This window comes from Manis javanica, chromosome 11 (genome assembly GCF_040802235.1).
Source record: "Manis javanica isolate MJ-LG chromosome 11, MJ_LKY, whole genome shotgun sequence".
NCBI lineage: Eukaryota > Metazoa > Chordata > Mammalia > Pholidota > Manidae > Manis > Manis javanica.
In genome coordinates, this window is record NC_133166.1 from 67,151,089 (window position 1) to 67,163,511 (window position 12,423).

The window sequence follows — 12,423 nt, forward strand, 5'->3', positions numbered from 1 at the left end:
TTGATGGCCCCTGCCTCAGGTTTGTCTGTGGAGTCCCTTTTTGTTAGAAACTCACGTATCTGTCAATTAAGTTTTCCATGGATGTTAACAGCAAGAAAAGATAATTCACCTAAGAACATGTAAAAGGCACAGAAGTAAACTAACTGCCTGGGGTTCTAACAGCTGCAGGGTAAACTATTTACACAGAAACCACCTTAGGATTTTTTTTCTCCACAGTGTCACTGGAAAAGTCACTTTACTATGAAAAATAAAGACTTCCTGCAATGTTCTCCCTATCAAAATGACCTCAGAGAATCTGATGGTGCTGACAACTTTTCCATATTCTTCCTTAAGAGAGAGCGGGGAGCAGAAGATAAGCCCAGAGCAATCTGGCATTAACAACTAAGAGAGCCACCTTCTAGATACAAGGCAGTTGAGTCCTGGGATGTTCACCTATGTCAGGTTTACATAACAAGTCAGGGCAGGGGATTATTTCCCCCCCTGCACACAAATGGTACTCAGACTGTTGTTAGCTGGGTCTGGTAGCCTGGTTGCTCCTGTTCTCCACAGCAGTGAAAACACTTACCTCCCACTGGGTGGAGGCTGCTCAGGGTGTTGAGGTTCCCAGAGGAGGCAGTCTGCTGAAGGAGCTGCAAATAAAGCTAGACATTACACCAAAAAACAGAACAAGAGTGAGAGTGAGGGCTGGTTCTGCATCTGGGATAACTCTACAGCACAGCAAAGCGAGAGTGCAGAGGCCCCCAGAGAAGAAAGTTGAAGGTAAGAACTCAAGCCAATACAACAGACCGAGGCTATGACAGCACAGGACAGCTAAAGCACTGGCCCAGAAGACAGTATGTTAACTGAATACTGAGCCAAGCTCAAACTCTTGGGCAACAGAATGCAGCATAGCAAAGGACAGAAGTACAGGAGGGAACTAAGCTCAACTCAAGCAGCTACTCAGTCCACTGCAATAAGTGTCTGCATACGGATGACTGCCATTTCTAGTTCCTCTCTCTCCCAAGTTGTCCTTAGTTAGGTCCACTCATCTTATGTGGCAGACTGTTCCCATCTAGATATCCAATTTCTACCTTATCCAACTATTTTACAAACGTCAAATCTATTTCAGGGTATTTCTTGAAGTGAACTCATCCTTTACCAGTCACAATGGACACACAATTAGATCTGTCTCTCCCATGCTACATTATCTACCCAGCCCCATTTATCTCCTCCCCTCCAAATTAGTCTTCGCTGTGGCAGATGCCCAGGTAATTGATGGATCAGTCCATATCACTTCAGTGTACATTCTCTTTTAATAGCTGTTGCTGAATAAATAAAACAAGAGGACCTGCCATAAGCTTACAGATTTCTATGACCTTTCTCTGTATCACAGCAAACTACAACTGTCATCTCACCAAACCTACTGAAAACCTTTCCTTAATTCAAACCCAATCACTGTTCCTTATGGACAACTGGTATTGTTTCTGGATCCTTTATTCAACCTGTTGCCTACTCCCAGACATCTGACCTGGTTCCTCCGTCAGCATGTATCCCTTTAGTCCCTGTGGGTTTCAGGAGGCTCACAAACCTCCAGAAACAGAATGAAGGAAATGACAGCAACAAGGATGACAACAAAAGCCACAAACACAATTTTACCAGCTGCTCAAGGGGTACACAACTAAGAACCACTGCTCTAGTGGAATGCAGATCAGGTTCCAAGACTATGTATTACAGAAAGAATCTGCAAATTAATGGTGTACTATCACTTACACAGTCCATTAGCACCCATGTCTTCATTTGTGTCATCCTAAATACCCTGAGCAATGTGTTCAGTCCCCACTGGTGGACTGTGCATGCTGTAGTCAGCAACTTCATTTCCTCCCTAAATGAGAACAGCTTTTAGGGTAGAGATGGAGTTTAACTAAAGCAAAGAGGCCATAGCTCTCTACCATCAGACACTTGCTGATGTGGCAATGACAACAAAAAGGGGTCTTCCCGAAAAAGGGCACCCAAACTCTAAGAAAATCAAATACAAATAAGGAGATAATTTTCAAGGCATTATGATTGTGAAAGAAAAATAAAATCTCTCTAAATTTTCTGATCTTATATGCAATGTTCTAGCACTAACAAACAATTAAATCTATTGAAATGTAACAAATATCCACACTTTTTGAGTTCAGAGAAATACCAGCGAGGAAACTGGGATTTCTTCTAACACTTTAGAAATATGGAGACTAGGGGCATCAAACTGCTGAAACTCAGTACTGGTGGACAGAAACCATTTCCTTCCTTTTGTTTCCATAGAGAATAATTATGTTAAGGGATGAGGAATAAATGACTATATTTATTCCTACATGTTTAATTTTGGACTATCCATACAAATTCAGTACTTTCAACATTTTATTTTCCTTCACTAACAGCTTCACAGACTTGTTCTTTTGGCATCACAGATAAGATGGTTTTAAGTGTCTTGTGCTGTCTGGAATTCTTTTAAAGCAGTGATAATCCCATGTAACATATATTCCATACCTACTAAATCTAAATAACAAGTTGGAGACTGGCCCTTTGAAGGACTATGACTCAAATTCAACAAGAAAGAGATCATATTAAAGGAACTCTATTTATGGTACAGTGAACTCAAATATACACATGTAATACTCATTTCATAAGTCCATGTTAATCTGCTGACCTCTCAGTCAGGGGAAAGAAACATTTATCATACTTTTCAGAGAAAACTCAATAAGGATTTGAACAATGCTCTCTAAATCTGGTAGAGAGAGATATGGAGAAAGGTACTTGGTAGTTAAGATGCCCTAAGGAATTTTTCTTCTTTGGGTAAGGGACACATGCAATGTTTCTAAATGTTTATATCAGGAAATCAGGACTTCACTTTAATTACAGCAGAAGCCTTAAGATAGAGCCAAAGATGTGTGATGGAAGGAGGTGGGGAAAGAAAAGGGAGAGGATACTAACATGTGACTTAAAGCTTTAATGCCACATTGCCTGAATTTTTATGTAAAATTTTAAGATGATAAGAGTTATAAATGCCATTGTGTCTGTTAACAAGGGGCAGCAACAGAAGAAACAGCTGAGAGCTTGCAGAGTCTGCAGAAAGCAAACCACAAAGACTCACTGCTAAATACTGGGGTCCAAGAGTATTTAGACCAGCAAGGTTTCCCCACACGGATGCTGCACTGATCTGCTGCATCTGCTGCTGGAGCTGCTGGGCCATTCTCTTCTGTTCTTTGTCTTTCTGTGTATCAGCAAATTTTACCACCATGGGGGATGAGCAACCCTATGAAAACACCAAAACCAACAGTTCAGGTCCCTCATTCTGAGTGAAGAAAAGAAATCTTCCTTTGTAATAACACATAGGATACATTCTAATTTCATTCACTGCCAAATGATTATCTTCCTGGTAAACACAAGTGGCAAAGGAAAATTTAAAAGGGTAACCACTTTCAAAATGTTAAAGAAAGAAAAGCTTGGGTTTTTAACTGTAAGATGTTTGGCCTGCATAACTTTTAAGGGCAATCAGATGCTGTCCATGCTGGTAGGTTTTGATGGCCAACTGTCCTAGCGCCCTTAGGTTAAGGGACTTCCCACTTGCATCCACCTGCTCCCTACCTCCATGGTCTGTGCTTGGTGCATTGCCTTGATAGCCGTCTGTGCCATGGCTCTTGTTGTAAAAGTCACGAACGCACAGCCTGGTAAGAGAAGGGTCATTAACTCATTCATGCATTTGTTTTTTATCTACCTGATAGACATTTGCTGAGCACCTATTACGCACCAAGTACTATGCTAACAATACAGACACAGTTCCTGCCTTCAGGGATTCATGATCTAGTGCAGGAGACAGACATATTACAACAGGGCAGTAAGCGATTAAATGGAAAACCAAGAAGGCACAGACAGTAAAGAAAGTGCTTAAGGGATAAAAGAGAAATCATGATTGTCCTCTAGTACTTCTTGAAAAGGAAGTGCTTCCATTCTGGCATTAAGAACCTCTCCAAGCACAAAAGGGGAGAACTTTAACACACAACACTTAAGTGCAGAATGTAGATTCCTTAGGGAGGTTGGAAGAATATTAAAGGGGTCAAGTAAGGGAGGAACTGTGATGGGATCTAGATACACAATACCAACCCTGTTCCCAACATCATGATACCGTTTGTTGGCAAGGGATCATTGGTTTCCACTGGCCCAATTAAGAGAGACACCATATTCCAAATTTAAGAGAAGTTAACTTTAAAGGCAAAAAATGTAACCACCTCTGCTCAGGCCATCAGGTCCCCGCAATATCCGGCATTCTTCAATCTGTCCAAATGAAGAGAACATGACTCGGATGTCATTTTCACTGCACTTCTTGGAAATCATACCAATAAACAGCTTCCTGTCTTCCACTGCTAAGAGAGTAAAGCACAAAATAGAAGCATTTAGATAAAATATAACAGGCTTTCGGATCATGTGACAGTTTTACTTAACCATTCTGTGCCTGCTACCTCACCAACTAACAGGGCTAACAGGGATTACCTAAAAGGTATGTGTACGTATTAAATGCAAACTGCTTAGCATTTTGCCTAGCACTTAACAGTTTACTCTTACTAGCAATTTTATTATAGTAAAGAATGGCAAGTTTTTACAATTAACTGCTGTAACAAAGAGAAACTGAACACACCTTTTAGTGAGTGTAACAGTCCACCTTCCTTTTCTCATTATTCTTTTGAGGATTAAGTTCTTCCTAACCGGATTATTACTCCAACTCCTGTCCATAAAAAATTATACTGATAAAAGACATTCCAAAGGAGAGGAGCCAAGATGGCAGCATGAGTAGAGAAGCAGAAATCTCCTCACAAAACCATATATGTATTTGAAAATACAATGAATACAACTATCCCTAAAAGAGAGACAAGAAGATACAGGACAACAGCCAGGCTACATCTACACTGCGAAAACCCAGCGCCTAATGAAGGGGATAAGATACAAGCCACGGCCCGGGGTGACCCGAGCACCACTCATCCTAGCTCCTGGTGAGAGGAGAGGAATCGAAGAGGGGAGAGGGAGGCCAGGACTACTAAATACCCAGCACTGGCGATTCACACAGGGACTGCAGACAAAAAGTGCGTGGTATGCTGGATACTAGGCAAATGAAACAGTAAAACCTGCAGGCGGGTCCCTGCAGCCAGCACTCCAGGGACAAACAAAAGCAAGTGCTTTTTGGAAGTCTTAACGGGACAGGGACCACACAGTTGGACGAAATCATCCCGGCACACTCAGCCCAGGACCTCGGAATCCAAGGGAAAACCGGGCACCCTAACCCGCGGGGCGGAAGTGCACCTCTGAGGCACATCACGGTGATAAACAACCTCCTGCCCATTCCCCCACCGGTGCGACTCCACCATAGCGGAGCAGCAGCCTAACAACTGCCACGCCCACAGCAACAACAGACCTTCCTCCACAGAGGCTAGGCACGAATTGGAGACCCGGTCTGCGCACAGATGCCCAGCACAAGCCGCTAGGGGTCGCCATTCTCCAAGGAGAGGAAGGCCACAAACTACCAAGAAGGGACGTTCTCCCAGCTGACACACGCGCTACCTCCCCACAACTACCTCTATCGCGATGAAAAGGCAAAAAAATTTGAGCCAGACCAAAAACAGACACAACCCTTGAGAAGGAGCTTGGAGAGATAGACCTAACCAATCACCTGAAAAAGAATTCAAAATAAAGGTCATAACGATGCTGATGGAGCTGCAGAGAAAAATGCAAGAGCTAATGGTCAAATTATGGAGGGAGACTACAGAAATAAAACAATCTCTGGAAGGATTTAACAGCAGTATGGATGAGATACATGAGGCCATTGATGGAATAGAAACCAGAGAGCAGGAATGCATAGAAGCTGACGCAGAGAGAGATAAACTATCCCCAGAAATGAAACAATATTAAGAAAACTGTGCAACCAATCCGAAAGAAACAATATCTGCATTAGAGGGGTACCAGAAGAAAAAGAGAGTGAAAAAGGGATAGGAAGTGTGTTTGAAGAAATAATTGCTGAAAACGTTCCCAAACTGGGGGAGGAAATAGTCGTTCAGAGCACAGAAGTACACAGAACTCCCAACAGAGGTGACAGAAGGGGGATAACACCAAAACAAAATAATTTAAATGTCAAAGATCAAGGACAACAGAGTTTTAAAGGCAGTTACAGAGAGAAAAAAGGTCACCTACAAAAACAAAACCCAGCAGGCTACCATCAGACTTTTCAACAGACACCTAACAGTCCAGAAGAGAATGGCATGATATATTTATCCAATAAAACAGAAGGGCCTTGAACGAAGAATACTAATACTATATGCAGCACAATTATCATTTAAATATGAAGGAGAGATTAAACAATTCCCTGACAAGCAAAAGTTGAGGGAGTATGCCTCCCACAAACCACCTCTACACGGTATTTTAGAGGGAATGCTCCAGATGGAAGCACTCCTAAGGCTAAATAGATGTCACCAGGGAAAATAAAATCACAGCGAAGAAAGCAGACCAACAAAATACTAACAAAATAAAAATAATAAAAAGAACTACCCACAAAAGCAGTCATAGGAAACACAAAACAGCACAAAATAAAATACCTAACATACAAAGAATGGAGGAGTAGGAATGAGAAGGGAGAAAAATAAAGAATCATCAGACAGTGTTTATAAAACCTCAATAAGCAAGTTAGGTTAGACAGTAAGATACTAAAGAAGATAACCTTGAAACTTTGGTAACCACAAATCTAAAGCCTGCAATGGCAATAAATACAGCTCTTTCAATAATCACCCTAAATGTAAATGGACTGAATGTACCAATCAAAAGACACAGAGTAACAGAATGGATAAAAAGGCAAGACCCATCTTATATGCTGCTTACAAGAAACTCAACTCAAAACCAAAGACATGGACAGTCAAGGGAAGGAAAAAGATATTTCATGAAAACAACAGGGAGAAAAAAGCAGGTGTTGCAGTACTAGTATCAGACAAAATAGACTTCAAAACAAAGTAACAAGAGATAAAGAAGGACATTACATAATGATAAAGGGCTCAGTCCAACAAGGGGATATAACCATTATAAATATATATGCACCCAACACAGGTACACCAGCATATGTAAAACAAATACTAACAGAATTAAAGGAGGAAACAGAATGCAATGCACTCATTTTAAAAAACTTCAACACACCACTACCTCCAAAGGATAGATCTACCACACAGAAAATAAGTAAGGACACAGAGGCACTGAACAACACACTAGAACATATGGCCCTAATAGACATCTGTAGAACTCTACAACAAAAAGCGACAGGTTACACATTCTTCTCAAATGGACATGGAACATTCTCCAGAATGGACAACAAACAAGGCTACAAAAAGAGCCTCAGTAAATTCAAGATTGAAACTCTACCAACCAACATTTCAGACCACAAAGGTATAAAACTAGAAATAAATTGTACAAAGAAAGTAAAAAGGATCACAAACATACGGAGGCTTAACAACATGCTCCTAAAAAATTAATGGATCAATTACCAAAATAAAAGAGATCAAGCAATATATGGAAACAAATGATAACAACAACACAAAGCCCCAACTTCTCTGGGATACAGCAAAAGCAGTCTTAAGAGGAAAGTATATAGCAATCCAGGCATATTTAAAGAAGGAAGAAAAATACCAAATGAATGGTCTAATGTCACAATTATAGAAATTGGAAAAAGAAGAATAAATGAGGCCTAAGGTCAGCAGAAGGAGGGACATAATAAAGATCAAAGAAGAAATAAATAAAATTGAGAAGAATAAAACAATATAAAACATCAATAAATTAAGAGTTGGGTTATGAGAAAATAAACAAAATAGATAAGCCTCTAGCCAGATTTATTAAGAGAAAAAGGGAATTAACACACATCAACAGAATCAGAAACGAGAAAGGAAAAAAATCACGATGGACTCCACGGAAATACAAAGAATTATAAGAGAATACTATGAAAACCTATATGCTAATAAGCTGGAAAACCTAGAAGAAATGAACATCCTAGAAAACACAACCTTCCAAGACTGATCAAGGAAGAAACAGAAAATCTAAACAAACCAATTACCAGCAAAGAACCTGAATCAATAATCAAAAATCAAAAAACTAAGCAAAAACAAAACCCACAACGAGATGGATTTACCGCAGAATTTTATCACACATATAGAGAAGACATAAAACCTATTCACCTTAAAGTTTTCCATAAAACAGAAGAGCAGAGAATACTTCCAAACTCATTCTATAAAGCCAGCATCACGCTAATGCCAAAACCAGGCAAAGACCAGACCAAATGAGAAAACTACAGAACAATATCCCTGATGAACGTAGATGCAAAAATACTCAACAAAATATCAGCAAACCAAATTCAAAAATACATCAACAGGATCATACACCATGACCAAGTGGAATTCATCCCAGGGATGCAAGGATGGTACAACATTCGAAAATCCATCAATATCATCAACCACATAAACAAAAGGACAAAAACCACATGATCATCTCCATACATGCTGACAATGCATTTGAAAAAATTAAACTTTAATTCATGATAAAAACTCTCAACAAAATGGGTATACAGGGCAAGTACCTCAACATAAAAAAAGCCATATATGATAAGCCCTCAGCCAACATCATACTGAACAGCGAGAAGCTGAAAGCGTATCCTCTGAGATGGGGAACAAGACCGCAATGCCCACTCTCCCCACTGTTATTCAATATACCACTGGAAGTCCTAGCCACAGCAACTAGACAAAACAAAGAAATACAACCAATCAAAATTGGTAAAGAAAAATTTAACCTGTCACAATTTGCAGATGACATGATATTGTACATAAAAACCACTGAAGACTCCACACCAAAACTACCAGGACTGATACTGGAATAGAGTAAAGTTGCAGGATACAAAATTCACACACAGAACTCTGTGGCTTTCCTATACACTAAAAATGAACTAATAGAAATGGAAATCAGGAAAACAATTCCATTCACAATTACATCAAAAAGAATAAAATACCTAGGAATAAACCTAACAAACGAAGTGAAAGACCTATACCCTCAAAACTATAAGACACTCTTAAGAGAAATTAAAGAGGACACTAGGAAATGGAAACTCGTCCCATGCTCTTGGATAGGAAGAATTAACATCATCAAAATGGCTATCCTGCACAAAGCAATATACAGATTTGATGCAATCCCTATCAAAGGACCAAGAACATTCTTCAACAAACTGGAACAAAAAGTTAAAAAATTCACATGGAAACACCAAAGACCCTGGCATTGCCAAAGCAATCTGAGAAGGAAGAATAAAGTGGTGGGGATCTCGCTCCCCAACCTCAAGCTCTACTACAAAGCCACAGTAATCAAGACAATTTGGTACTGGCACAAGAACAGACCCACAGACCAGTGGAACAGAACAGAAACTCTAGACATTAACCCAAACATATATGGTCAATTAATATATAATAAAGGAGCCATGGACATACAATGGGGAAATGGCAGTCTCTTCAACAGATGGTGCTGGCAAAACTGGACAGCTACATGTAAGAGAGTGAAAATGGATCACTGTCTAACCCCATACACAAAAGTAAATTCAAAATGGATCAAAGACCTGAATGTAAGTCATGAAACCATAAAACTCCTAGAAAAAAACACAGGCAAAAATCTCTTGTACATCAACATGAGCGACTTCTTCATGAACATATCTCCCTGGAAAAGGGAAACAAAAGCAAAAATGAACAAGTGGGACTATATCAAGCTGAAATGCTGTACAGCAAAGGACACCATCAATAGAACAAAAAGGTACCTGCCAAACAGTATGGGAGAATATATTCATAAACGACAGATCCAATAAAGGGGTAACATCCAAAATATATAAAGAGCTCATGCACCTCCACAAACAAAAAGCAAATAATCCAATTAAAAAATGGGTAGAGGAGCTGAATAGACAGTTCTCTTAAGAAGAAATTCAGATGGACAACAGACACATGAAAGGATGCTCCACATCACTTGTCATCAGAGAAATGCAAATTAAAACCACAATGAGATATCACCTCACATCAGTAAGGATCACCACCATCCAAAAGACAAACAACAAAAAATATTGCCAAGGTTGTGGAGAAAGGGGAACCCTCCTACACTGCTGGCGGGAATGTAAATTAGTTCAACCATTGTAGAAACGAATATGAATGTTTCTCAAAAAGTTCAAAATAGAAATACCATTTGACCCAGGAATTCCACTTCTAGGAAGTAACCCTAAGAATGTAGCAGCCCAGTTGAAAAATACAGATGCACCCCTATGTTTATCGCAGCACTATATACAATAGCCAAGAAATGGAAGCAACCTAAATTTCCATCAGTAGATGATGGATAAAGATGTGGCACATATACACAATGGAATATTATTCAGCCATAAGAAGAAAACAAATCCTAGCATTTGCAACATGGATGGAGCTAGAGGGTATTATGCTCAGTGAAATAAGCCAGGAGGAGAAAGACAAGTACCAAATGATTTCACTCCTTTGTGGAGTAAAACAACTAAGTAAAACTGAAGGAACAAAACAGCAGTAGACTCACAGAACCCAAGAAGGGACTAGCCGTTACTAAAGGGAGGGGTTTCGGGAGAGAGGATGGGGTGGGGGTGGGAGGGAGAGAAGGGGATTAAGGGGCACTATAATTAGCAATCACAATACAGGTAGGTCATGGGGAAAGCAGTACAATGTGGAAAAGACAAGTTATGACTCTACAGCATCTGACTACGCTGATGGACAGTGACTGCAGTGGGTGCGGAGGTGAACTTCATACTATGGGTGAATATTGAAACCACTATGTTGGTTCATATGAAACCTTCATAGGATTGTATATCAGTAATACCTTTATTGAAAAAAAAAAAAAAGACTTGATCATAAGACCCTGAAACCATAAAAACCCTATAAGAAAACGTAGGTTGTAAGCTCTCTGACTGGCTTTGGTGACGCTTTTTTGAATTTGACATCAAAAGCAAAGGTGGGGGGAGGGGTCAAGATGGTGCCATGAGTAGTTCAGCAGAAATCTCCTCCCCAAAACATACATTTTTGAAAATGCAACAAATACAACTATTCCTAAAAGAGAGACTAGTGGATACAGTACAAAAGCCAGGCTACATCTACATCTGCAAGTACTCAGTATCACACAAAGGGGTTAAGATACAAGCCGCGGACCAGTGGGACCCGGTCGTCCCCCCACCTCAGCTCCCTTGTGGGAAGAAAGGAGTCGGAGCGGCGAGGAAGTGCATGTCCAGGACTGCTAAACAACCAGATCTAGTAATCCGCACCAGGAGCACAGACAGATGGTACACGGTGTGCTGGATATTAGAGAATCGGAAAAGGTAAACCTGCAAGTGGGTCCCCACAACCGCCTCCCCTGGCACAAAAGAAAAACAAGTGCTTTTTGAACGTCTAAAAGTGACAGGGACCTCACAGCTGGACGAAATTGTCCCGTCACACACGGCCCAGTAGCTGGGAAACCTGGGGAACTCTAGGTGACCTAATCCCCTGGACAGCAGCACAGCTCTGAAGCCCCGATGGTGATAAGTGGCCTGCCAGTCATTCCCCCAGCTGGTGCAGACCCAGACACACCGGCCCAGTAGTGGGAGAGCGGCCGCGCAAGCCGGCAGTGCCGAGGGGCCTGGGTGAAGTCCGAGGGAGCTGGCAGCACTGGAGCGGCCTGGAGCAGCCCAAGAGTGGCCACAACCCCAGCAGCACCCAGAATTCCCTCCTGGTGCAGAACCGCCTGGGCCAGACCCAAAGGCCCATGCCAGCATGCCGCTGGCTGGCGGTAGTGTCGCTCTTGCAGGAGAGCACAATCGGCGTACCCGCCACTCCCAGCAGGGCTCTGTGCTACCCTTATGGAGACCCTGCTCACAGTAGATTAGGAAATTAAACCAGAGGCTGCTCCAGGACTGGGGGTAACTGACACAGGCAGTGGAGAAGGGCAAGGCGATCAGCAAGCAGGAAAGAACTTTGTTCTCACAGGTGACACACACACTATCTGCCTACAGCTACCTCTCTCACCACAAAAAGGAAGAAGAATTTGGTCCAGTCCAGAATTACCCAGACAACCCCAGAGAGAGGGCCTGGGGAGGTAGACTGAACCAATCTTCCTGAAAAAGAACTCAAAATAAAGGTCATAACCATGCTGATGGACTTGGAGAGAAATATGCAAGAGTTAAAGGATAAAGTTGGGAGGTAGAATACAGAAATAAATCTCTGGAAGGACTTAAGAGCAGAATGGCTGAGGTACAAGTGGCCATTAATGGAAGAGATATCAGAAAACATGAACACAGAGAAGATGACGCAGAGAGAGATAAAAGTACCTCCAGGAATGAAAGAATATTAAAAGAACTGAGTGAGCAATCCAAAC

At 41.2% G+C, this 12,423-nt stretch overlaps 1 protein-coding gene across 12 annotated transcripts in view; it reads right to left on the minus strand.

Annotated features, from left to right (window-relative positions):
* CELF1 (CUGBP Elav-like family member 1) overlaps positions 1–12,423 on the minus strand; it is a 135,538-nt gene that overhangs the window by 25,335 nt on the left and 97,780 nt on the right. For 10 of the 12 annotated variants that reach the window (XM_073216551.1, XM_073216550.1, XM_073216549.1 and 7 more), the window contains 4 exons: positions 4,248–4,382; positions 3,607–3,686; positions 3,113–3,274; positions 566–641 (listed from right to left, as the gene is read on the minus strand). In XM_073216551.1, coding sequence (XP_073072652.1) covers positions 566–641; positions 3,113–3,274; positions 3,607–3,686; positions 4,248–4,382 — 453 coding nt within the window. The remainder of the gene's footprint in view (positions 1–565; positions 642–3,112; positions 3,275–3,606; positions 3,687–4,247; positions 4,383–12,423) is intronic. The other 2 variants (XM_073216553.1, XM_073216554.1) reach the window with 1 other exon arrangement.